At 35.8% G+C, this 27,191-nt stretch overlaps 1 protein-coding gene across 1 annotated transcript in view; it reads right to left on the reverse strand.

Annotated features, from left to right (window-relative positions):
- Positions 1-2,486: 2,486 nt before the first annotated feature.
- Positions 2,487-27,191, reverse strand: part of CPNE8 (copine 8) — an 81,810-nt gene continuing 57,105 nt past the window's right edge. Inside the window, exons 12-20 of the mRNA XM_071552595.1 lie at positions 25,611-25,664; positions 22,582-22,643; positions 19,748-19,794; positions 18,916-19,097; positions 16,527-16,654; positions 13,372-13,474; positions 10,523-10,580; positions 7,849-7,922; positions 2,487-4,435 (exon numbers count right to left, since the gene is read on the reverse strand). Coding sequence (XP_071408696.1) covers positions 4,247-4,435; positions 7,849-7,922; positions 10,523-10,580; positions 13,372-13,474; positions 16,527-16,654; positions 18,916-19,097; positions 19,748-19,794; positions 22,582-22,643; positions 25,611-25,664 — 897 coding nt within the window. The 3' untranslated portion in view covers positions 2,487-4,246. The remainder of the gene's footprint in view (positions 4,436-7,848; positions 7,923-10,522; positions 10,581-13,371; positions 13,475-16,526; positions 16,655-18,915; positions 19,098-19,747; positions 19,795-22,581; positions 22,644-25,610; positions 25,665-27,191) is intronic.

Here is a 27,191-nt window from a genome sequence, read left to right on the forward strand (position 1 = left end):
TTTTGTGCAGCAGCATCAAAATTTGATTCATATTCTGCTTGCAGCCCAGCTGTAATCTGCGGATTATTAAGCCCCAAACTGCTGCTTATCCAGGTATTTTACATTCTCATTTCATTTGTTCTTATTTATTTCCCTCCGCAATATAGTATTTTCCACCATTTTTTTTCTCAGCAACTCATCCTACAGATTACTGTCCTCCCCTCCGTTTAATCAAAACCATTTTTAAATTTATTCAGGCCCCCCAGTCTGCAACACTTATGTTGACTTTATAAATGTAGCCTCTAACACCTTTCTTGATTACATTAATGACAATATTTGCCAGAAACAGCCTTGAGAAACTCCTCCTGGGCTCCCCTCCTTTTCTCCAGGTTTGATTACCTATTGATATTTTCCATTCCCTCCTGCTCGCAGAATGCCATCAGCCAGAGCTGCATGGTTGCTCCTGTACCATCAGGGACTCTCAGTATTTAACCTTCTCCACAGTGAAGTTCACCAGTCTGGAGTAGCCCTGTGCTTATGGGAACTAGCCAGTTCGATTCCCCCTGCACTCCCTTTGGCTGGTGATTGCACCCTGATGGCCCACTCAGTTGAAGACACTGCAGTTCAGCACTAATCACTTTGCCCATCCAGTCAATTGCTTTGATTTTACGATCAGCCTGAAGCAAAGTAAACTACAGAGTCTGAGGCACGGGACACACAGGCTACCCAGTTACGATGACAATCACGTTCCTCTCGAGGCTGGGCAGGATTTTTGCTCCCTGGGGAACAGAGCAATGCAGAAGTGATGGAATTGCTCAGTGCACAGCCACAGCTCGCCATGGCTTGGGAAGGTTGCCCCATCTCCCATGGCACATACTGCACTAGGAATCACACTGCATGACTGCAGGGCAGGTGTCTCACAGCAGTTGCACACCTTCTGCAGGATGGGATATCTACAAGAACACACAGTCATTTCAGTGCCTTTCATGGTTTACAAAATAAAACCATGAAATAAAAATTATAATGATGAAATTAATTATTGTCAAATGTTTGGCTGTAGGCATGTGCTCCAAAATGTAGTACTGTACACCCTTTGGTTACATGGCCAGCTTGAAAATACCAGTCACATCCTCATACTAATGCAGAATACTGGCTGGAAATGAAACCTGAAATCATACCCAACCAACTCAATGGCAAAGAAGCAATAATCCACCATGGAGTGCTGGAGAAAACATGAAGCAGTGCCATAAGTCGGTTTGAAAGAAAGAGTACATTTCACAGAAAAAACGTGAGCAGTAGGAAACAGCAGCCTAACAAAGGGAATGGACATGGTCTATCTTTGCAAAAAATATTTCTGCTGCAATAGCATCAACCTGCTTCCCCCCACACACTCATCCAGTAGGGTTCATCCCAATTGCATGCAGTGACGCTTGCTCGGGTAGTTCACAGTGGCCATCAGAAAGTTAGAGATGATCTCTGGCATGGAGACCAAGCCCACAGAAACCTTCCCTGATCATTTGCCCAAATTGTTCCAACAATTGTTAGTGCCCCAACAGTCCCCTGTGAGTTTTTCCAGTTGACCCACAGGATATTTAGTCTCAAAAATTGGACTTGGTACACTTGCTTTTAAAATGTTGTGTTAAAGTTGCTGTTTCCCTTTTTAACCCTGAATATCGTTGTATTGCCTTTCAAGAAAATTGTTTCAAAACTGTTTATTAGTAACAAATTTTTATTGGTAGATGTAAACCCAAGTCTAGATTTATTTATTTTTAATTTACTATTTAATTCAACGATTATCCCTCTTCTGTGATATTTCAGTTTTCCCTAGTTTACTAAATGCACATCCTTTTGTTAAATAATTGATTTAACTTTCCTTGCCTTTCTAGCAGAGGTTTTACTAGGCTTTAGCAGTCAAATTTTTTTGTAGTTTTCTATCCTTTTTCACACATATCTGTGCTCTTACATTTCTGCAGAGATACACATCTTTCCTGAATCCTGTTCCTCTCCTTCTCACACCTTCCTGGGGGAACTACCCAACAAACCTTTTTGTGTAGAGAAGTGAACCGATTCGAATTTCATGTAAATTCTATTTTATAGCTTTCCATCTCTGCCTAGAATTTAAATAATTCTATTTTGTAACCAAGATCAAACCACTTTCTTCTTCTAGGTTAGCAATAGTCTGAATCAAATCTAAAACTGTCACTCTTGAATTATATCCTCCCTGAGTTGTTAAATTAGTTTTGAGACTCATCTTTGGACTAATAAAAGGTGTTTGCTATATGAGAATTAATAAATTACTCTAGACTGAATAAAAGAAGTTTGTATTTTGGCCTTTGAGTGAAAACCTATGAAATATGAGGGCCACTGGGGACCAAAACAAGCACCAGCATAAACATTTGTCTAATCAAATAAAACAACAGAAACATAATATTGCTTCAGTTATTTCTAAAGTGCTGACATTGTAAGTGCAAAAAAAATGCAGATGGAAGGAGAACACCACCATTCAGTAGATTTAAACTTACTCTTTATAATGCACTTTCATCAAAATTTGTAGTTGCAAAGTATCAAATTTCATTCATGCGACATCAATCCACTAAGAAATACGTATTTTGGTGAGAAAATTAAAGTCCATATTTATGCAAAAACTGTTTTGAAATAAAAATAAAGCATGATTTCTTTTTTACAAAAAAAAATTATTTTTTTTTACTAACAGAATAATTATTTGGAAAACAATTTCCCACATGAAATAGTTAAAGGAAGTCAAATATATTTAAAAATGGAATATTCCGCATTTACATAGTTATATACCATTAATATTGAAGATATGCTTTCTGGCAAAAAAACTTCTCATGCTTAAAAAATGCACCTTAGTTTTATACTGTACATTACAACATTCAGTAGTAAGAAACAGAAGTAGTAAACAGGTTATATGCAAAGAAGAAAAGTTACATATACAAGACAGTTACAACTGTGACACAAAAAAAGTAAAATGTTCCATTTTAACAGTATTTGAAGGCAATTCAAAATCATTTCAGGAGTTTTGTGAAATTTAAGGCCATTAGTTCTAAATAAAATGTATCTGACACAAACTCACAAAACTGTATTTTGTATAAAATATACATGCAAAATCATTTTGTAATTATATACGAACAGGCATCTAATAAAATTTTTTGGGTAGTTCCGTACACAAAGCAACATGGTTGTGCAATTTTTAAACCAGTTAATTAACATTATCATTCATGCACCATGACTAGAAATTTGATTAAATGACAATATTAAACTCAAGTACTAAGAGTCAGCATCCCTTTGAACAGGCAATCTAGACAAAAAGTGAAGGTTTTAAATTTTTCAAGTTTAAAATGACCCATTATAAAACAACTGCTGTAATCACTTCAGAAGATATTTCTGATGCAAAATTTCCAGTGCTTTAAGGGATGCATGATATGATTTAATGAGCTCAGTGAGTCAACTATAATACTCTCATAGTTCTGAATTGAGGTAATTTTCTTTAATTAATTATAGCAAGTTACTATTCTAATTTGTTTCAGTAGCTAACTTAAAAATTTCTAACTTGGATAAACTTAGAAATTGGAGAATCTGAAAAAAATACACATACACACCCCCCACCCCCTCCCCGAGTTTGGAGTTAGTTGTAAGTCATATGCAATTATGTTATTAACATTTTAGGCGTTTATTCTGAAACTGTGAGATGAACAGATTACTAAGAACTGACTGAAGCACTTCAGTTACTTGAAAACATGTAGATGTATTTGTCCTTAGCTTTCATTTGTATCTGTTGGGACAAACATTCAAAGAGATATTGCTTCTCCTGTTATCTTGTGACAAACTATTGCAAGCTAGAAGACATATGAGTCAATATTCCAAACTTTTATTCTTAAGAATAGTTATAAAAGTACTGAAATTTAAAAATAGTAACATGTAAACATTGATACAGAGAAATAGCATTCCTATACATTTATATACACACAGTATTCAGAGAGGATGCTATCTTCTGAGTTGAAAACCTGACTTGTGCTTTCCCTCTCCAATGAATACATCAAAAAGTAGGGTGCTTTGTAAAAAAAACCAAACCAAAACCAAAACAAAAATCAGAACATCAACATTTTACTCCTAGAATTTAAAAGCTTTCCAGTTGCTTATGCAACTATAGGAGAATTTTGGTATGTGAAGACAATTTTTCTAGCTTCAAAAAGTTACCAGAAGCTACTGCTGCATCCAGAGACTGGTGATAAAATGCTTCGGAGCATCATATCTGAGTCTGCAACACGTGAATTGGGGGTGTATAGGGTGGTGGTGCAGGCAGTGGCTTTATTCCTCTGACTCTCATGTAGGACAGAAACTGCTCTGGAATTTCAGCTAAAACATCTTTAGCAAGTCTTGCCATGCTTAATACGTGGTTTCCACTTCTGTCAATGTAATCTCGGAACGGCACAAACTACAAAACAAAAGAGATGCTCACTCAGGTTATGCAAACACAGAATACATCTTAAAATATAAAAATAAGGAAGTTCATCTAGGGAGTTAGAGCACATGAATATGCTACCTTACATATTTTATGTGTGTCTATGTTGTGGTTTATATTATATATTTTATATATATAAATATATACATTGTATCTCAATTTTTTAAAATCTGTCTTCTAATAGAAACAGGGTCATGTTTTGACTTTGTGTGAACCTCTTCACATAAGCCATGGCTAGTTCAGATTGCCAGTGACAGGTTTCATTGATATATTTGGTTTATATCTGAACCCTTTTCATACAAGAAGGTAATTTTGTCTCAGAAAGCTCTTCTTGACTTACATTCCCTGCTCCTGGGGCTCTCCTACCACACTGCCTTCGCACTGGCACTTTGTGAATACATTTTTTGCCCTCTGAAGAGAACAGAACAGAAACAATGGCTTTGTATTTCCGACCATTTTGCATTATACCTGGTAGAACTATGAATCACCTGAACACTTCTAATATGATATTAACAGATTAATAAAGAATCTAAGCAAAGAGAACTGGATTCAAACAGGAACTTTTTATGTGATACCCAGACCTGCAACACCTAAACCAGTTACATACCCAGCTCTGGCTTGGATTTCATAGTACTTGATGTTTGTGCTACTGGCACCAAAAAAGGAAACAATCCAGACTCCTTGATTTTTATTCACAACAGACAGCACACATCAGCAAAGCAGTGGGTTAAAGTTTGCTAATAGGTTATGCCAAAGGAAAGGCTGATTTGAAATTCTGCTTCTTGCTCAGATTTTGGAGCCTATCTCAGGGCAACAGCTGGGTGACAAAATTGGGATTCAATGTCCCAAACCACTTCTGGTGCTGATATGCCAGGCTATGCTATGGTGCTTTCTGCTTCCCCATCTCCCCAAAAAACCACAAAATAAACAAACCAAGAAAAAATAGAGATTTACTTGTTAACTAGAACTGATTGATAAATCAGACCCACAGATATATCATCTCCTGACTGAACTCTAAAATATTTTGCCCAATAAATTATGTTTTCTTGGATGCACAGTAATCACAGATTAAATTCCATTTTTCTGAAAACCATGGAAGTTTTCAGAATTTAGGGGATATGGAGAGTTTAACCTAGACTTAATAGCTGAGATTCCGAGAGTTTTCCAGAAAAGACAGAAATAAACAAAAGAAATCTAGTAAATACATTAAAGGAAGAAAACCTCTCAACATCCTCTCAGAAAAAACCCCAAACATCCAACCCTAAAACCATCCAAAACCAAAGATGACTTTTTAGGAATAATGAACTTCTTAAATAACTTTTACAACAACTTTGGAAAGCACTTCTCATCCTGGACTTACAGAACCTATCTAGGCATCAATCTCATACTAAAAACTGTTTAGAATTCAAGTCAGAAATGATTCTTTCCTGAAAAGGATCTCAAGCTGCCAGAAAAAAAGGCTTCAAGACTTCATATTTGAACTATGTTAAATTGAACTGAAACCTGTCACCAAATTAAGTGTAAACAGCTACTGATTAGGGCATGTCGCCAGGAAGCAGTGTATCTACAGATTCTCTAAAGATGATGACTCAGTTGTAGAATTGTTGAAGACAGAAGTGCCCTTGTAGAGATCTTTTAGTCCAACCTTGCTGCTCAGGCAGAGCCAGCGAGCACAGGCTGCCGCAGACAGCAATCCTGCAAGAGCAGTATTCCATATAGAAGCATCCTTCATCTCTTCACTTGGTTATGTCCAAGAGCATATCAGGCAAAGGGCAGGAGAACAGGCAAAAAGGAACCCAATTTTAGGGTCTGAAGCCAGGAAGCAAGGTATCTGCAGTTCCATAATTAGCTGTCTAAACTATTTCTGTGTTTACTCAGTAATGATTCAATCTAAGAGACAAGCTTCAATACTGTGACATTTACTAGAACTGACTACTTCATTTGATAAAAAAACCTCTACCAGTTTTTCAAAGCCCGCCCAGTACTGTCCTGTTTCAAAAGGTTTTTCCTTCTTAAATTCCACCAACTTTTCTGCTGCCTGGTTTTGAAAAAATGAGAAACATTTTTTTTTCAGCTGTTCAGCTATCCTACATCATCCCTACTTTTATAATTACCTTTTTGATAACACTGATTAAAGAAGACAGCATGTTCTACTCTTCTAAGAGTTCTGTATGTTGTTTTCCTATCAGTTGTTATCTCTGTATGATGCAAAAATGAAAAAAGTCTCGTTTTCAACTATTAGAATTCAGGTACCCATGACTTTCTTTAATGTATATCCATAAAGAGTATGAAGGTAATTGTTGTTATCTTAGTCTCACTTCTGATCCTCATTTACAAAAAAAAAAAAAAAGAGAGAGGAAATTTTAATGTAGTGTTTATTGCACTGAGAACCTTTAAGACTGGGGGAAAAAATCTGATCATTTTAGTTTCCATATATTGATGTATATTTATTTTGTACTCTCATAAAAACAAATTACAAACCCAGGTGTCCTACACATATTTTGAACACTTTCTTGGATTGAAACATTGTATCCACCAGCAGTTATCAGTCAGTCCTTAAATATTCACACATCAGTATTTGTAACATAAAACATTTTGGAGAGTTTCACTTTCTGCAGATATATAAATGAAAACAAATACACATATTCCAAGGTTCATCAGCTCTAATCTGACCTTAATGATCAAGCAATGCAAGCTATTCACATAGCTCAGTTACTGTCTCTCTATGCATATTCTACTAAACAATATAAAAAACCGACCTGACTTGAAGAGAAATCAGTGAAAATAAGTAAGAGGAAAAATAAGTGAATACTGTGAAGTTTGACAAATAAAAGAAGAAGAAGAAAGGGCAGATCTAAGGTGAGTTTTTAATCTCAGGATGCCTGTCAGTGTTTAAAGAGGCATTTGGCAAAGCCCTTAATAACATGCTTTAACTTTTGGTCAGCCTTGCAGTGGCCAGGCAGTTGTACCAGATGTCTGTTGTAGGTCCCCTCCAGCTGAAGTATTTTATTTTATAAATGTATTCAGCCACTTCCAAGACAATATACCCTTCATAAAAGATTTAGTTTTAGACCATTCTTTTTACAGACATCATGTTTCTCCAAGTTTTCAGTAACTAACTCTTCTCCAAGGCTATGTAACACTTGAAACTCTGTAACAATGTCCTGCCAGTTAGGGGTCATTTCCTAACGAATGCAGATCCACTACTATGTGTTTTACAAAGGCTTAGAGGTATCACAGACAGTTTCTGAGCTTGTTATGAATACCTCAACACAAAGTGTGCCTGTGCTAAGGTAAAATGAGAGGCAGGAATATAGATAGAAATAAGAATTCAAGACAAACAGGAACAGTAAAATCTATCTATTTATTTATATTTTTTCTCCTACCTGCACAATGTCTCTTTCTGCAAACTTTCCTCTTGAAGAAATCCTCACTACATCCCCATCCAGTTCTTCCATAGCTAAAAAAAGGGGGAAAAAAGGAAAAATAAAAAATACATTTTAGGACAACAAACCCAACAACTGTTATTTAGGTAACTCTCTAAGGTCATTTGCACCATAAAATACATCATGTCTTGTAGCTATTTTGCACTTTTTCATGGTGACAATACATAATTTTTGTCTTTATTGTCATCTTCAGAACCAACAGATCATGATAAAGTCCTTATCCTTCCAGCTCTCAAACCAGCAAGTACATCTGTTTTTGTAAGGTTATATTTATACTTTCATAGGTGAAGAATTCATCTTCAGCAGCTATTGTTACAGAAGCTATCACAGGATACAGCACAAAGAGGTAATAACTCAGATTCATGCTGGAAAGGCAGTATCTGTTAATGCATGGGAATGAGGAGTGCTTCAAAAATTTATTAAATTTACTGGGTAACTCTTCTTGCGTCTTCTGAGCAGGATCCAGGACAACTCTAAAACTCTCCAGATACTTGGAAGCTGTTCTAGGTAGACAGGCATACATGTTCTCTGATCAGTGTAGAAATGCATGGATTTGGGATCTCAGATTATTGCACCTGCAATTCTACAAACCTATTTTCAGTGTATGCTATGAAAATCAAAACCCTGCATCACTGAGCTTCTCAGGGGGTTACAAAGTGGACTGAATTCATTGAAACCAGCATTTCAAAACCTAGTTCTTCTGAAGCAAGAACTAGAAAGCATAAATGACACTACCAGGAGCCAAATTCAAGGTAAATGACAGCATATTTGTTCAAAGAAAAAAATTAGTAGCTCTGTAGAGCATGTTGCTCAATGATGCTGTTACAAAAACGCATCTGTATTCAAACCAGGAGACTGAACAAGCATTTAAAAGAGATTCAGTGAAAACTTCCAAAATGCACAAAAAGCACATCCTGCTCAGGCAATTCAAACTTAAAAACAATATTCAGGGAGGCATCATATTTGCTTAGTCTGTTCTTAACATTCTCTAGGAAGCCACCCTATGTTGTGTCAGATACAGAATACTGGGCAAAACACCCCCCTGATGTGACCTATTACAATCATCCTCACAAGTCTTAAGTAAAGCTCTGCCAAATCTACCTGAGCCCCTCTGGTAGCCCCCCAGGGGCTGAGAGATCTAGGGAACAGTGATATCTGAAGAGCAGTAGCTTACTCTCTCTATGCCAGAACTGAAGCTTCAGTGACATTTGAATTTTAAGACAGTGTGCCTGAACACACACTTCTTCAGCATCCGTATTAGACAGAGTCTGTTGTTTTTTTCCAGAAGGAATTTCTGCAGATTGAAAAGTCATTTCTTTTCCCTCTTGGGCACTAAGGGACTGTAGACTTGGCATATACCACTAATGGGTGAATCTCACTGAGGCAGCACACTCAAGGACTGCAGGTCCAAAGATGGAAACAGCATCCTGAAAAATGCTGAGTTCAGGAAAGCTGTAGGGGTGACACCCCAAGAACATGTCCTGACTGTGTTAAGGAGAGAATGGGCAAACCCAAGGGCTAGACAAACAGGGAAAAAGGGGAAAGGCAAAGGAGGGGTGAGAGAAAAGTAAGCAATATAGGACTAAAATTGGAATTCTTAGGAGCAAAAATGAAGTTTACAAATTTACATCATACACTTTTTTCATTGATTGTGGCATATAACTGTCTGAAGTGTAAGTGTCCACCTGGACAATTTCTTTAAGGAATAAGATACTTAAAATTATCACCAATATACCACTGCCAAAACGCCTTGAGAAAGTCAACTCCCAATAAATTAATTTTTTGTCTTATTTTTTGTCTTTTTTCACGCTTTTAGACTATTTGTACGAGAATTAACATGTAGAGTCATTAGTCAACATTAAACATCTGTGGTAGTCCTACTAAGCATATTTAAGGTACAATAGAAGGCATACTGTCTAACCAGATGTACTAGAATTAAAAAGAAAGGATTTGGGACTTTGAGGAACAGACACACAAAGAACATCTACACTTCATAGTGCAGTGATACATACAATGGCACTTAATAAATTAGTACAAATAATGGAAGCAGCTTAGTTATTGCAATAATGAATGGTGTTCCAGAATATCATACAAAAGAATATGCAAACCCCTGGTAATTGCCCTCCTGCTTTGATGTTCTCTGAATGTTGCTACACAGTAGGACCCATTCCTGTTATCAAGAGAAACCCTGTTTAAAGCAGATCACCTCAAATGTATTTTTTTTCTCAGAATTTTATTACTGCAGTAAGATCAGTATTTTCAGTCAACTGAAACTTCACAAGGCATCTAAATGTCTGTGCTGAAGAAATTCAGTGTTACTTGAGTATACTTAATTTACTGCATTGGACTTTTTTCCACTGATCTTCTGGAGCTCTGCAAATGCTGAGCCCCCATATGATTATGTGACCTAAACAGAGAGCCTGAGGGACTACACAGTGCCACATGGTAGCTTGTAATCCTACTGAGTTATCAATCAATCCAGCTAGAAATGTCAACAGTGCTTATTGCTTGTTTCATATTATTGTAGAGAACAGTATTTGTTTGAAAAGCCATGTATTACTAAAATGTAAGCAAATATAAGAAAATAATCCAGAAAAAACACTGGAACACTTACCATCAAACTCTGCTGGTCCCACCCCCACTATAATTATGGACATTGGAAGCCTGGAAGCCTTGAAAAGAAGAAAAAGAGGTTTAATGCAATACATAACCTCTGTCAATAAGATGAGATCTGAGAATGATTTGAATAAAAAACATGCAGAAGTTATGTTTTAAAGAACAATTTTTTCCCACTGAAATTGAGTAGTGCAAACTCTCTGGTTAAGTGGTACAAAACATCCTGGATGAAGATAGAAAGGCAGATGATTATTTCAATTTATTTTTTCATTATCAAGTCTTTGAATCATACAGGATGCTAATTAAACACAACAAACTGTGTTAGGGTTTAATACTAATAAAACAAACATCCTAGAAACTTTTGTAAACTGACAGTAATTGCAAATATGTGCCTAGTGATGGTCTGACATTTATTTAAATGTACCTTGCTGTTTCTTGTTATTACACAGCTGCTTGGAACTGTGGGATACTATTGTTTACATTGATCTTATGCCAGTTTTAAAAAGAAAATAAATAATCTATTTGAGCAATATGTATCTTAGATTTATTCCATTAATGAAATTTTATTCAAGTTAGTCATCCATGCCACAAAGCAAAGAAGATATTAACTGGCTCATGGTAAAATTTTCAGTTTTACTTAATCTTTTTCACTCAATAAAATAAGTCAAAGACAATATCTGGCTTTCCCCAAATAAGCTTTCTATAAAACCTTGAAAATTATGAAGACAGTATCACAAAAATTGGACTCTCTTGCCCTGATAGTAGCACCAGTTTATAGAAATAATCTCAAGCTGCCTGTGATGAAGAGGGAAACAACTAAAAAAAATAAAAACCATCCACTAAATGTCAAGGTTGACAACTATTGTTTATTGAGATATTCTTATGAACCGTGAAATGCCTACAGTAAATTTAAACATTAAACAGAAGTATACACTGGCCAAAAAAATCATAGATGTACACTTTCTGATTTCTTAGAACAGAACAAATTATGTTTTTCAGATGTTTTCAAGAATTTTATTCTTGATTGCAAAGAAAACATCCTTTTCCCCTTTTCCCCTCCCCTTCCCTCCCCTGTGTGAGATTCCTACTCACACAGACACAGGTTTATGTGATACAATGAACTATAAAACAGTAAGTGGCATGGACAGCATAAAGACAAAGAGTTAAACTTTTGCAAATAAACTTAAGTGTTGGCATTTCCTGAATGACAGCATAACCTTTAAACAGTTTGGTAATACAGAATGTGGCTGACATATATGCTGTAATGAGAGAGATGCCTAAAAGCACAATTAGTGTTAAAAATTGAAATACACTTTTTCTGAGTTTTATACACATCAAGTTGCATTGAATATGATTGCCCTTTCTAGTATTCTGGATATTATTAAGACAAAAAAACTCCTATTGAATATCATTTAATTAGTTCTGTCATGGTATACCATGCTCACATTTCAAGAAGTTTGCAGAAAAATGAAGGCATCTTCCTAAAAAGACAGAAAATATTCCCAAACTTCCACTTATTCCAAGCTAAGAACACATCTGCTGTATTTCCAGTCAGTTCTAAGACCAGCAGCTACTACTCCTGGAAACAAACTATTACTGGAAACAAGGTTTTTCTGTATGTCTTAGTGGCAAATTAATTCTTCTTAGAAGATATCGCCAACTGCACTTGCTGGTCTCTTACAGACTTCAAATGGAGGGGTGAGTTACAATCAAGAGCTGCTCTTTTTTCTCCACTGAGCTTTTTTGTCACTTTAAAGCACATCATCTAAAAGAAAAATGTATTTCTAACTTCTAGGCTGGACAAGAGAATGAATATCCAAGCTAAAAGCTTGTTTATCTTCTTTAAAAATGAGAGTCACTTTATCCTACTTTAATACTGGAAGCTGGAAGCTAAGAGGAGTAAACTGCTACCTTTGAACACAGCTATAGCTTTGGGTGTAAAAACTTACCAGGTAGGCTGTCAGAGTCCTTACTAATACAGATTCTGTCTACATGCTGTTGGCTAGAATTTGATGGCAACTTGCTCCCCAGGGGAAGACAGAACACTGCAGCAGTATTTCCATGTGCACCCTACACACTGGAATGGTATTGAATCCCTACAGGAGGCAGTGAAAGCAAGTCCTCAGAAATAAGCCACCTAATTCTACACTATTCACTTTGACATGATGCTTAATTAAGGCAGGGTTTTCACTCAACAATTTGCTGTTAACTAGATCCACTGTGGTATGTTAAAAACATATTGGTAGTGACCTTTTCCAACCCTGTCTAGAAGTGTTTGTGTGTGTGCCTTTTTCAAGGGCAAAGGCAAAATGGAACCTGTTCATAACACAGAATATTACTAATACACGTGGCAGTTCTGAAGAGAAAAATATTGAAAATAATGCAGAAACAAAGACAATTAAGAATTTTTAGAATTCTAGGGGGCTATTTAGAGGGAAATCAGATAATTGGTATGCTTGCCATTCGGGATCAGAAAGTTGGGAGTCTTTAAAAAGTGTGGGGATCAAAGCTGTTTCCAATTAAGAGAAAGATAAAGAACAATTCACTGTGCAAAACTGCATGGTGGGATGTGCATGAGGAAGGACAAGCAGAGAAGGAGATGAGGAAAACCACATGAACATGCAATGTTAGAAGAGTATAATTTCACACAGAATACCATCTAATAGGCCGAGGTTCAACTTTTGCTTTGTGTTGCTATCTTTATGCCTAATAAACTTTTACTGTTTAGTAAAAATGGTTAATTATGGAACAAATCTAGTGTCTGAAATATTAACCAAATTGTTGCCTAAAAGATGAATTCTTAGAAACGTAATTCTTTTAAATTTCAACACTTTCAGCAAAACTTACATTAACTATGGATTCTTTTGTCTGAGCCATATCAGAAATAACTCCATCTGTAATAATGAGAAGAACAAAATACTGGGAGCCATCTTTTACTGAAGCAGCATATCTAAGGGAAGAAAAATCAACATAAAAAAAACTTAATAAAAGGAATTAATATGAAAACAAGCTGTATTTTTAAAATTTGACTACTAAGGACTAATAAACAATGTAGTGAATTTCAAAAGTAAAGATATTCATAATTAAAACTAACAATATACTTTTAAATTAAAACATTGAAAAAATAGCTAATACAATATTGATAATCTGCACATGTTATATCAGTGGAAACTGAAACTGCATCACTAACAAGAGGAGCATGGACAGAATGTACTTTATAGAATCATGAGCCATTAGAAAGGGCAAGTTGTTTAATAGTTATTATCTCTGAGGAACATAGCCTCGCATAAAGAGCATACACTGATATTGAATGGTTGCAGTTATAGCACAAATAAAATTTATCAGGAATCAGCAGATGGATTTTGTTTTCTGTCTTACAAAACCAGGTTACTTACTGTTGACCATGCTTGCAGATTTCTAGTTCACATTTTTTGCACGTTTGTACAATGGCTGAACAAGACCCTGCAACCCTGGCTTATACAGGCATCTCTTTGCATCACTCATCTCTCAAGGCTCAAGCTTCAGCCTACGCTATGCTTGGATGCAAGATAAAATACATTCAGTGCCATTCCCACCTCAGACAAAGGATCCAAGAAGCAACTGCTCTTTGAAAGTAAGAGCTTTTGAATATTTGGAAAGTCCCAAAAGAGTGTGAGTCCATGGCAGCCACACTGAACTCTATGGCTGGCACATCACAAAACAATACTGTAACATTTATAGGAGTTTGGAGGAAGCTACAACTACAGAAAGCCATCACCTTCCCCCCTTTCCCTCCTCAAGATTCAGACGGGTAAAGAAGCCATACGGATAGTGAACCTCCTGAATATCATCTATTTGCATGCTGGCAGTAGGGACTGAGAGTTAAATATTGGGATTAGTAAGACCTAGTGTGGATACATTTTCACTGCCACAGAGAGACTTCTTTGACCTCATTTTCCCCCAACGTTTATAATCTTTTCAATGATGATCGCAGTGACAATGGATGATGAGAGATTAAAATAAAAATTCATTATCCTTTTTGAGCACTTAGTACTGTCTACATACATACGCTGAAGAAATGGCACAGAAATTTGGTTATTAAATTTTCCAAAGACTAAAATGTTCGGAAGTCTATTGCAAGGAAGATCTTAGATGTGGAGGAGAGATGAGAGAAGACACTAATTGAATCTGGTGTAGTTTATATAATTCTCTAATTGGGGGAAGGATAATAAACTCATCATCTGCTTAAAGAGCTTCTGAAGAGTTCTGAGATCACAACAGGATAGCAGTATCTGACATTGTTTACTGAGATTTCATCAGAGGCATATTTTTAAGTGGGAGGGATGTGGGAAGAAGACATTTCTTTGAGACTAAAGGTAGGTTCGAAGAGTAACTGCAGGCCAGTACCATGTCCATGGGAGTCAACACAACAGCCAAGAAACTGAACTTTGAAGAAAAATGATGTTACTGAGAACTGGACAAATACATAGATTGCATGAAGGATGATCATGCAGTAGAAATCCTTCTGGAGATACTTCAGCTTTCCCACTATAATGTAGTGTGATTTGCTACCAGGAGAAGTTCCCAAAGTTTGTAACTTGATATTGGGACAAAAGTTCAGTGGAAGGACTACAAATGCTGCTGGACAGATTTCTGTAATTCTGCAAAAGTTGACAAATATTCCTGAGAAACAACTGGTGATAAAAGGAGCTCAATTTATGCCAATGCTCTGATAAGACTAGATCAAAAATTTCAACTTTTGCAATGAGCAGCAGGCTGGAGGTTAATTACCAAGTTCTGAGCCAGACACCTCAGCTGATAAGACCAGTTCTGAAGAAGAGGAAAAAGCCAGAAAGTCAACAGGTTAGGTTTCCAGATAACACAGCTAATGCAGACACTGAATTCCACATATATAGAGAATTACTGGAGAGATCATGTCAAAGGAAAGATTGAAGGAGGTAGCTATTTGCTAATGACAAGCAATGTAATAAGCATGTACATAATTTTAATGGTATGATCTGAAGATGAAACAACTAGTTCTAATGATAAATAACTGAAATCAGCTATCTAACCATGCTAAGGTACACAGAAAATTATCTGCACCACAGAATTTACAGATTTTTTTTTTGGTCGGTAAAACTAACAACAGTAAAATCAGACAGTAAATAAATATTTCTTGCTGCAACAATTAGCTATTTTGTAAGCTCATAAATAAAACATTAACAGTACAATTATTTGGACATCCCCATTTCCTTATTTTGTAAACATTAGTTCTTTCCCTGTGTCTATAAATAAAGTCAAATCTGTTCAGGTATTTACTCAGCTAAATCATCTAAGTCATATCACTTTCCCACATCAATTCATGGAGGTATTACACTGTCAAGATCTTGATCTCAGGATTTTAAGTCAAGATTTTGTCTGCCGAAATAAGGCAGCATTGTCCTTCTTAAGAAACTTCTACAAACACAGGGAAGGTTTTACTTTGAGAAGTTAGATGACGTGTTGCATAATGTAGCATCGCAGCTCCCCAGTGGTGACTGCTGTGTTATTGTTGTAAAAGTACCACTACCAGCTGGAAATTTCTGGCACAGAGAGACCTTAAAGATTTTGTTGACTTTTTGGACATTTTGAGATTTGAGGAACTATGTATGCCTACAAATATTTAGATTTTATAAATTTTTTATAGATTTATGTATTTTCTGTGAAGCAATAGTTCTGTGCTCTGAAAGACAAAAAAGGAACGTAACAGAACAATCTCAAAAATTTTCTTTTACTATGATTTCCAATAGGATTTTAACACAGGGTGGATCAACTGGATCATCTGTATTTCTCCTTAAACAGCAATGAAATTGTGCATAATCCTAGTACATGGTCTTCAAACCTACTCAAATGTACAAATTAATTATGTTAGACTGAATAAACAAACTTTTTCAATGTTTTCATAACGTAACTACCTGGCTTTTATATGCGATAGTTGCACTGACAGTAAGAAGTTTCTGCAAAGTACCTGTTTTGCTGCTTACCTGGCTACATGATTAATTACAGGAGCAAAGTTTGTTGGTCCATAAAGCTGTACAGATTTCAAACTCTTGTAATATGCCTCCATTACACCATCAATTCCATGGCAGTATGGATTTTGAGGGTTTCCATTCTAATGAAAATAAGAGAAGATTAATCGCTAAAAGTAATTATGAAGCAAAAATTATGTAGGTTAACGAACACTGCCCAGTGTACATTTTTAAAAGACAAAGACTTAAGCATTCTAGGATCTATTCAGAGAGTTTACTACAAATGCCAATGTTAGTGCCATGTCTACTTGTGTGTGTTAACAACCTAGGGAAGGAGGTTTCAGCAGCCTCATAGTACATGCAGTCTGAATCATTGAGGCCGGTTCTTAGACAAAAAAGTGTATCATTTTAAGTGCAGTTAAACACTCCTTCACATGTACAACAGCAACAGGCATTCTCCTGTGTGGATGGAAGGTATGAATTACAGGTCAGATATAAAACTAGAATCAGTTCAGAAACTTGAACAGTTTCAGGAGAACCAGAAGCACAGTTCAGGCTCAATGATTTCTTATTTTAAAATGTGAAAAAAAGAAGTGGTACGAGAATGTAAGATAAACTATGATTCCTCATTGTTTTGGTACAGTATTTTTGCATTGGAAAAATGATTTTGGACCTAGTATAAGCAGATGAAGAAAGGAATTAACTCTTTACATGCCGACGAAATGGCTAGTACTTTAAATTCCTAGGGTAGACATTCTACTACCTACCACCATAATGATTCTATAATGAGGATACCAACATACAGATGTCAATACAAAAATATAAGCTACATTCCACATTTATGACCCATGTCAAGATAGACAAATTATCTATGTAAGGTTTCAAAACCTTTTAAATCACTTTACTATCCTTCAAATGCCAACACCTCACTGGCTTAGTGTGCCACTATCCCATTCTGAGGCAGAGCATTCCTGCCTGAGAATCTAGAAAATCACAGGGGGCTTTTCATGGAATTGGTCTAGAACATTAAAAGAGAGCTGAAAACACTGCTTAGCATTACACAGGAGATATCTATGTATGTTTACATGTATGGCAAGGCTTCATGAAGGAAGATTTGGGAAGGGCTCTCCCAACGTGGGTGTGCCCTTCGAGCCTGTGCAGTGAATTTTTTAGGTGAGGCACAGCATGTGCAGAACTGGCCCCATCCTTTAACTCTTCAGGTTCATCTGCCATGGCTGAGCAAGCTTGGACAGTGACAGGGAAGTCCTCAGGACTAGAACCTACAGCCCCTGGTATTCCCACGAGGTCTCCCATCCAAGTACTAACTGGGGCTGACCCTGCTTGGCTTCCGAGATCTGACGGCATCAGGCGTCAGGGAGGCATTTAACTGCCTATATGTTTACATATGGAGGAAGGAAATATCATATATAAATATCTAAATATGTAATGCATATGTGTGTGTATATATACATATATATAAAATATATATGTGGTGCTTTTTCCTCAGTAGAAGTATTACAATGGCACATAAAATAACTAAATTAATTTTAGAAACACCCTTAAAACTGAAAGATATATCAATATATTTGAACTTGCTACACAAAGTCCAAAGTCTGTTATTTAAATGAGTATCTGCAATTTTACTTGTTTTAAATTACTATCTATGTGGAAAACCTTTCCTAGAGGTAAGACATTGTTTTCTAGTATAGGCTGACAGAAGAAATAAACATCTAGAGTTACCAATCTTCTGCCATGCCTCTGCTGCTATCTGATTAGAACTTACCTGATATACCTACTATTGCTATAATTCTGACAACTTTTTTCTACTCTGAGAAGAACAGAAACTTCAAAATAAGCAAGTAGATAAAACATTCAGAGTAATCATGAGCATCAGTTATATCAGATCAACCTTTCAGGCAAATCCTGGTAGATTTTTGGTTCATATGTCAGTTAAATTGCAAGCCTATCTCAGATTTGTTCTTGTCATCTCAGCTTATAGTCCATTTCATGTCTCTAAACTAGCAGCCCGTAAGAGATAAAGAGATGCCAGAAAATGAGACAGAATAGCCACAATAATAATGAAATATTATCTTGGATCATGATTCATTTGCTTCTTGAGATAGATTAGCTTCAATTTGAAGTCTTTTGAGCATCTGTTTCTCATGTTGCTACAGTTGAGGATAAAGATGATTACTTTTCTTTATTGTTATCTTTGGCCTACAGGGACTTATTGACTCTGGATTTCTCTCAGTTACTTCACTATGATGAAAAATTTTGAAACAATTGTTTAGAATTAGCCTAGAAGAAGTATCACATTCTCTATTCTTTACTTGTCCAGTAACTGCTTAACTCCCAAAAATTTTTGCAGTAAAGAAATTCAAGCAACGTACAAATATTTACTTACCAGTGCAAATTCATGTGATACCCTTCCATCTGGAGGCAGCCTAGCTCCAAAACCTAAAGCTGGGAACATTTTATCACTATCGTAGTCCTGAATGATTTCCCCTACAGCTTTCAGTGCCATGCCATAAGCGTTCAGCTGATAGGGGTTCATGTAGTGCAGTGAAGTTGGCTGTGAAGGATTACCTGTTGAAGCAAGGATCAGAGTTACTTTGAAACTGAATTACTTCAGAATTTTCTCTCTTAAAAATGGTAAGTGGTATTAGGTAAAAATGCAGTGTTCTGAATACATTTTAATAGTAGTATTTTTTCAGTAGTTCTGAGTACATTTTAACAGTAGTAGCTGTGTTTCAGCAAAGGCCAGCAAGAAACTTGTAGATATGTGTCAATCATAACATGACATACACTTTTAAGATGAAATTTACAAAAGTATTATGACATTCTGAAAGCAGCTTTGGAGGATCACAACTCATCCCTGCTTCACCCCACTTCAGCCTCACTCCACCTGAAACTCTCCTTTTGTCCATCTCAAGGATGTCTTCTAAGTTTTCTCTCAGCAGTCATAAAGAAACAAGAAAATAATAATCATAAAGTACACAAATATTTGCACACAGCTCCTACTTATTCAATTTTATACGTAGATTTTCCAACTTTTTTATGTTCTGTTTGCCCTGCTTTTCTAGACAGGATTTGGCCTCTCATCTGTTGCTCAGCAAAACGGAACCCTGAGTCCAGATGGTGCCAGCTGAACGCTGACACAGATACAAACACACAATGTGTACACTTAAAGCTGATCACAACATAAAGATATACAAGATGTTTGTTTTTATTCTTACCATTGGAGGCTGTGAAATCAATAGCGACTGTGAAATTGATTTGGGTTCTGCAGAAAAAGAAAATACAAGTCTTATTAATAGTTGCACTATTATGTAGAAAAATAAGAGATGGTAACAACATTTGTGAACAAACTGTAGGACACGGACTTTCTAACACAAGAAATTAAACACTGAGGATACTCTTGTATAAGGTCCCACCCATGGGCTACCCAACACTATTTTATTAACACACTGAAAACAGTTACTTGACTTCAACCTTATTTTTCATTGTTTATGAAAAATCCTAAATCATAAATAATTAACTTCCTTAAATATTATTATTGGATATATATGGATTCAGTGCTGCTGCATAGATCACTACTATTTTGCCACAATTTAGTTGTTATGGAAATACATGATCTATTTCATAAGTGACCAGGTTGGTTTATCCTGCATACCAATACACAACAAGAAATGAAGAAAATATCTTAAAAGGAACAGTATTTCTCACCTCACAAGCAGAGAGCAGTCATTTTATTCGGGGTTTTTTGAGAGAGCATAGTGAAACCTATCGTCTTTCAATAAGAGCTCCACCAGCACTGATACACAAGGGAACAAATCAAGCCTGAATGTAGCTTTTGACTAGGCTTGATAGCATTTGTAATGATTACAGTCTTTTAAACAGTATATTGGAAGGAAACATGTATTTTCTTCTGTGGCTTCAGAATGACAACCAGCTGGTCTGTTAGCAGCGGGGAGCAGTGGAGGGTTTGAGGATCACTAACTGCACAGAACTCCACAATGGGACTAATGCAGTAACTCACACCATTGAGAGGCTCCATTCTCTCCATGGCATTGAAGTCCTCAGTGATGGTGATTTTATAATTTTCCCTTTGCAGACTCTTGTTTGGCCAAATGGCATATCAAAATGCAGAAGATTTTTAATATACAGTCTCTACAAGATCTTCCTCTTATATAATCTTACTGCTCCTTAATACTCTCCAAGGATACAAGAAATACATGGCAATGCCTCCAAATACACAGCTATGGCAGCCCTTGCCTTGTTACTGTTTCTCATGCCAAGTCTCCTCTGAACATCAAATATGCAGCCCGTAAAATTGTATGGTGTACTGCTTAGATTAAAACAGCTGTCATGAAGGAGTTCTGAATTTCCATTTTCACCATCAATGATACAATACAGTTCAGTTACAAATGTGTGTCCAAAGCTCTTTGAATTCAAACAATGTGTGGGTATTTGTTTCCAAAAACCTGGATAAAGGTAAGGTTTTTAACATGATGGGAGGAAAACATTTCCTCTTCCACTGATCTGGGACAGAAGAGATGACAGTATTTCTGAGTTGCAAAAGTATTCATTTCCTGAATTTTATTGATTTACAAATGCCTAACTCACATCCCATTCTAGTAAGTCATACAGGCCAGAAACTTTTGCACAGAAATATCTTTTCTGTCCACTAAGTCTTGAAGCTTTGTGGCTTCTGGTCTCTGTTCCAGACAAAAAAAGAGCAGACTATGAACTAGGTTTGACAGTCACTCCTGTAAATTCAACTGCATTCCTTTTCAAGGCTGTATCACTTACATTCCTGAGGTTATTCATATATTTGGAGGTGTTTGGATAGGAACATGTTATTAAGTGCTAAACAGCAGGAGAAATAAGATTTTGAAATGTACATTATTTTTAGCACAATGTCCTTATTTTAAATATGGGGAGGTCAGTGTAGCAAAATATGCGATGAAGTATCAAGATGTAAGGAAAGGCCAGCTATTAAGATGGCACCACTTGAAGTAATAGTTAGATATAAAAGAGACATTGACCTTTTTCCTGCCATACTGCTATACAAAAACCAGTCTTGTGTAGCAAAATGAAGTAAGAACTTATGGACAGACTTCTATTGCATTTTTCAAAGTTCTTCAAGTAAACAACAGTCATATTGATGATACTGCTAATGGAACACCCTGATTAAACAGATGCAGACTCAAAACAATAAATGAAATCAATACTGTGCTCCCAATCTGCCACCATTACAGCTGTCCAAATTTCCACTAAATCAGTATTAATTCTAGATACCTCAAATCAATTACAGTGGAAGTTCTGAACATGAAATATTTCCTAAGCATCCATTTTTTAAAGAGCAAATATGTCTATCGCAGAATCCATGTTTTCAACCTATTTTCTAACTAAATGGAAGAAAAACAGGGAACTGGAAAAAAAACAATTTTGAAGGACTACTTGATTGGAAAATAGACTGATTAATGACAAAATTTCTTCCCCCTTTCCTCAAAATCTATCAACTGGACTGCAACTGATACATAGTAATATTAAAGAAGACAAACAAAGGAAGGGACAAGCCTAGAAAATAATTTTGAGTCTGAACCTCGTCATGTTTACGTAACTGCATATGTTGTAGAAAGGTAGGGAAGATTTTACACAAATACCTCTACAGTTTTCACTGAGATGTACATAGAAATAACTGCATGAATTACTACAAAAGATTCTAAATAAAATAATTGAATTATATGTATTACTGCTCATACTTTTAAACCCAGAGCAATCTAAAAAAATCATATTCCTTTTCTGTAAAAAGAGTGGAATTTCCCTGGCTGATCAGAGATTATTACTCATTATCAATACCAATTCCAACATTGTAAATGAACTTCCATAAAGTCAGTCACCATCTGCAGGTTTTATGTAGGAAAGAACAGCCTTCAAAATGAGGAAACAATACAGCTCCTTACAGACACAACTTAAGAGTGATCATATGCCAAGTACTAAATAAATTACTAGTGAACTATAATGAGACTGTGAAAACAAGAAAGGTTTGATGCCAATCACATACCCGCCTTTAATATAGTCAAGGAATGAGACTTCTGTTTCAATTAGGAAGGAAAGCAATGTTACCTGAAAGCAAATAAAAGAGAGTCAGACATGAATTGTGTGTTTTCCAGCTGAACAAGTAGAGACATAAGCACAATGTTTTTCGAGTTCTGTCCTTAAGATGTAATTTCCTACAGTGTTAGGGGAAAAAAGAAGATTAGAAAAGATATTAAATAATTTCAATAGGCAGTCTGTGAAAGGGAAGAGACAAACTGGGAAATCTACTACAATTGCCTTTTTTGGTTTTTTAATAAGGAAAAGGTAAGCAATGAAACACTGTTTCAGAGCAGGCTACCACATCCATGTTTTCTGATCACTGGGTACTACACTACAAATGAATATTAGAGGCTAAGTGATAATGCACCTATTCTATGAGCACTTTCAACACAGTTGAAAGTACTCAATTACAATTATTTATGTAATTACTCATCTCGCATTAAAAGTGGTACTGAGTACTGATGCAAGCCAAGGTTGCAAAAAGCTAGTAAATTATACACATATATGAAATATATATAAAAAATTCAAGTGAAATACATATGTAAATGCAAAGATAAGAAATGTCTTCAGTCACAGCTTTTATCATTCAGAAATTATATAGATCCAAACCATGAGTCATCTAAAGGCGTTACTAGTATTTTCAGCAATTGAGTCATAGAAATACAAACTCAAGTGGATAAGATCCAGCATTTAAGATCATCATATATTGTGCAGTATTTATGAAGGAGAATATTCTAATTATTTTCATTTTATTTACAAAGTGACACAAAACTCTCTCGCAATAAGTGCAATAGGCAGGCAGTGAAAACTACCAAAATAACTACTCAAAACAATCCACTGATAATGATACAAGGAATATAAGGGGATGGGAGTTTGTCACAAAATTTAATTTGCATCCACCTGCAGCAAATATAAAGACTGAAAATACTTCTATGTTTTAAACTTAGAATGAGATTACAGGTAGTAATTCTGTTTTCTACCCTACTTCCTTTGTTACAGGTTCTCTGTGATTTGTAGTGACTAGCAGAGTTTAAAATGATCTAGCTGAGAACAAAAGACCATGACAAAGCTCTACCAGGCTATTAGTGGCACAGTCTTGCATATAACATTGAAATTTCTATGCATTTTCCCACTGGACACACTAATATTAATGGTTCATCTGTTCTTACAGCTGGTCATCTTGTTCCTAATTAATTTAAGCAAACGTTTTCAGTGCATCTGATTTTAAAAGACATAACCCTAACCCAAAAACAACTCCCAAAGTGGCCAAAGTGTTTACTTCCATACAGAAATGACTAGCAGTGTTTCAAGTTTTATCCAGTAAATTTTTAATTTCACTCCTAGGTTTTGTTTCAAACTAACCATAAATTCTGAAATATTTTTGCTTAGTATGTAGTTTGTCTGTCTCAATTTAAAATGACACCATCAGTAAAAATAAATTGAGATGTGTAGTCTATGTACATAGTCCTTAAAAGCAGCAGTGAGATAGCAGTCAATGATCTATATCCACTTTAAGTTCTCCAGAAGTCCACTTCTTATTAATGAGAATGATTTGGTGCCTGGTTTGAAAATTTAGAAATCCGTGGGATAAAGAATATCTTGGGTTAAAAACAAGGAGAAGAAAAACAAATCTGCAGGCAAATACACAAGAAAGTGACCATTTGGAGAAGCATAAGGGCAGCCTGAAGGACTACTAGAATTAAGGGCAAATGGGGACAGAGGACTTGATAAAGAAATTACAAAATCAACAGAAGAGAACACTGGTAGAGAAGGGAAAAGGAAAGAAAATCGTTAACAACTGTTAATTCGATGTTATTGAAAACAAAGAATAACAAGACACAGTTGATTTTGTCTGTTCAAACCTGTTCTTTTAAATGCAGACAGATACACGTGAAGAAGTCAAATATTTTTAAACCAAAATCAACCAGAAAATGAACATGAAAATACATTTTTGCTCTTCCACACCCTAAGTCAGATTTCATACCTACAATTTTGAGTACGCTTTTAGTATTGGTTGAAAATAATCACTTTACCTGAGTTTCTGACTCACTAATTTAGCATAATAGAACTTTATTTTAACATGATAGATTTTAATAAAAGGAATACAAAAGGAATTAGATATTGCATGGTAAATTTTAATGGGCAAGCTGCTTCTGCCTAGTTTTTATGATTTAAAGTAGACGCAGAAAACAAGTGTTTATTTTCCTACTGATTAACAGACCTACACAAGAATGTGAGAATGTCAAAACATTCCTTCAAGGCTATAGTTCAGCCCTAGTGACTTCACTGGAACTATTCATCTGTAAGAAACCCACATGCTGGATGTGTTTTAAAAAAATGTATCTTATATCTGACTGGATTTCCAATATACAAATTTTCAACTTTTATATTATTTTTTTTTTTGCAAATGATGTTCTGAATATTATGGATGCCAGGACATGGAAGCTGAGAAAGTGTTGAAGGGAAGTATTTGCATTGCTAGCAAAAGGTTCATAAACATGAGAACAGAAAAAAGAATACAAATAAAAGGACAATAAACTCTCACCCCACACTATCCTAACATAACTTTTAACATAAATTTACAAAAACCTGTTGGTAATAAAAATTGTTGACTTTTTTTGGTTTAGCCACAATAAGCATATTTAAGCATTTAATGATGCTAGCTTAGCAGATAAATTTAAAAAGAAAACTGACTTTTAAAAGTGCAGGCATGTTTCAGATAGAAATTAATATAGTTGGATCCAATAATTTCAAGGATTTGACTGAAATTTTGGTAAAGCTCATTTTGGAAGCAACTGACAACAGCATACTTGGACACATTTTTTAATCACTCTTCAAATTAAAAAAAAAGCCAAAAATAAATGCTATGTAACAGCAAATAGTTTATTGTGGCTTTCACAGAAGGTTCTATTCTAATCCTGTTAAAATACTCATCAGCTACCCTGTTTCAAGCAAAAAGGAAAGCATCCAGTAACATAAAATATATTTACTTACTGTTCCAGAATTAACGTACTTTTTCTTTTTTCCTTTTTTCTTTGGGTTTATTACCTAGAAGCACAGATATAAACATCAATGCAGTACAACCTAATATAAAAATATGGCACTTCCATGCAGAAAATAGTCACAGTGGATTCTCAATGTATTCAGCATGCTGCTTACTTATGCATCTCAATGCTTAGATATGTGATGTGGAAAACCAGCGAATTTTTCTTCATGGTACCTGTCAGGTAAGCCAGTGCTGGGGTTCACATATGACAAATAAGGGACTGGGGCAACAGGTGAGAGTGTGCATTATATCTGAGAGCTCAGTGAAACCCTCTTTGAAGTTTCACAAGATTCTGTATTTTTCTGCATTCCTGATTCCAGGGTTTCACTGTACTGTGTCACTACTTTGGCATCTGACAATGCATCTCTTCACAACCCAGTTAATCTGTTTCCACCTTCTCATCACTATTATCTGTGCTGTTTGGCTTCCAGTTTCTGTATTTGGTGCAAGGACAGGATCTGCCTGAGAGGAAGAGAGACTGGGGGAACAGACGTTTTGTGCCAGAAGTAATTGCATGGAATTGGTAGGGACCACCACCTGACTGGCATACAGGAGTTGTAGGGGATCAGTGCACTACCCATACACAAGAATCTTCACAGAACTGGCCTACAAAGCATTAAACAGTTTTCTTGAATATCTGGAACCAACATCTATAAAACTTCTCACTGTAGCCACCAATAAAAGCTGTTTTTCTTCTGAATACCTACCTATTCAAAGGCAAGTCTCAGTCAATTTCATTACATAAACTGTAAAATGTACTCCTGCTTTTTTCAGAAATGCACGTGGAATTAGAAGCAAAACATTATTTTGGTAATTAGGTCACTCAACTATATAACTAGGAAACTCAAATCCTTGTGGCTTACTGCCAAGTTTTACTGTAAACTACTCACAGATGTTCTGCAAATGATAAGGAATGAAAACATTCCCAACTGAAATGTTAGTCACTTAACTGATGTAAAATATTTAAGCCATTTTGCCTGAAAATGGGAAAAATAGTAATATATGCCTTCCAAATATTCTCACCCCCTAACCAAAATGAAATTACACTTAAAGCTCCTATTCCTTGCACAACACAGATCAGCTGTGAAATGTAAGGCAGAAACAGATCACTATCATTTGAGGTCTTCCCAAACAGGCCAAACAAGTGACACACTCCCTCTAGGATGCCACACTGTTCTACAAAAGTATTCAAAGCTTTTACTCCCTTACACACATATAAAACCCTATAACACTTAAAAAGTACCCAGTAACTCCTGTCCCTCCATGTAACAGTGCTTGGACTGGTGAGCAATGGATTAAATCTGTGTAATGGTGGTTATTAAACAATACAGCAATTCTTGTTGAACCAAAATCTTAGCCAGAAAGTGAGTCCTGCTGACAATTGCCTGGAAGAGGTAAATGAAGGTAACAGACTGCCTGTCTGCCCTGTGGCAGTTCATTCACTGCTCTACAAAATTCACTGTTCAGGCCTGAATTAGCAGCATATTGCTTGCCAGCAGTCATTAAATGCCAAAAAGGAGATTCATCTA

This window comes from Pithys albifrons, chromosome 3 (assembly GCF_047495875.1).
Source record: "Pithys albifrons albifrons isolate INPA30051 chromosome 3, PitAlb_v1, whole genome shotgun sequence".
Classification (NCBI taxonomy): Eukaryota; Metazoa; Chordata; class Aves; order Passeriformes; family Thamnophilidae; genus Pithys; species Pithys albifrons.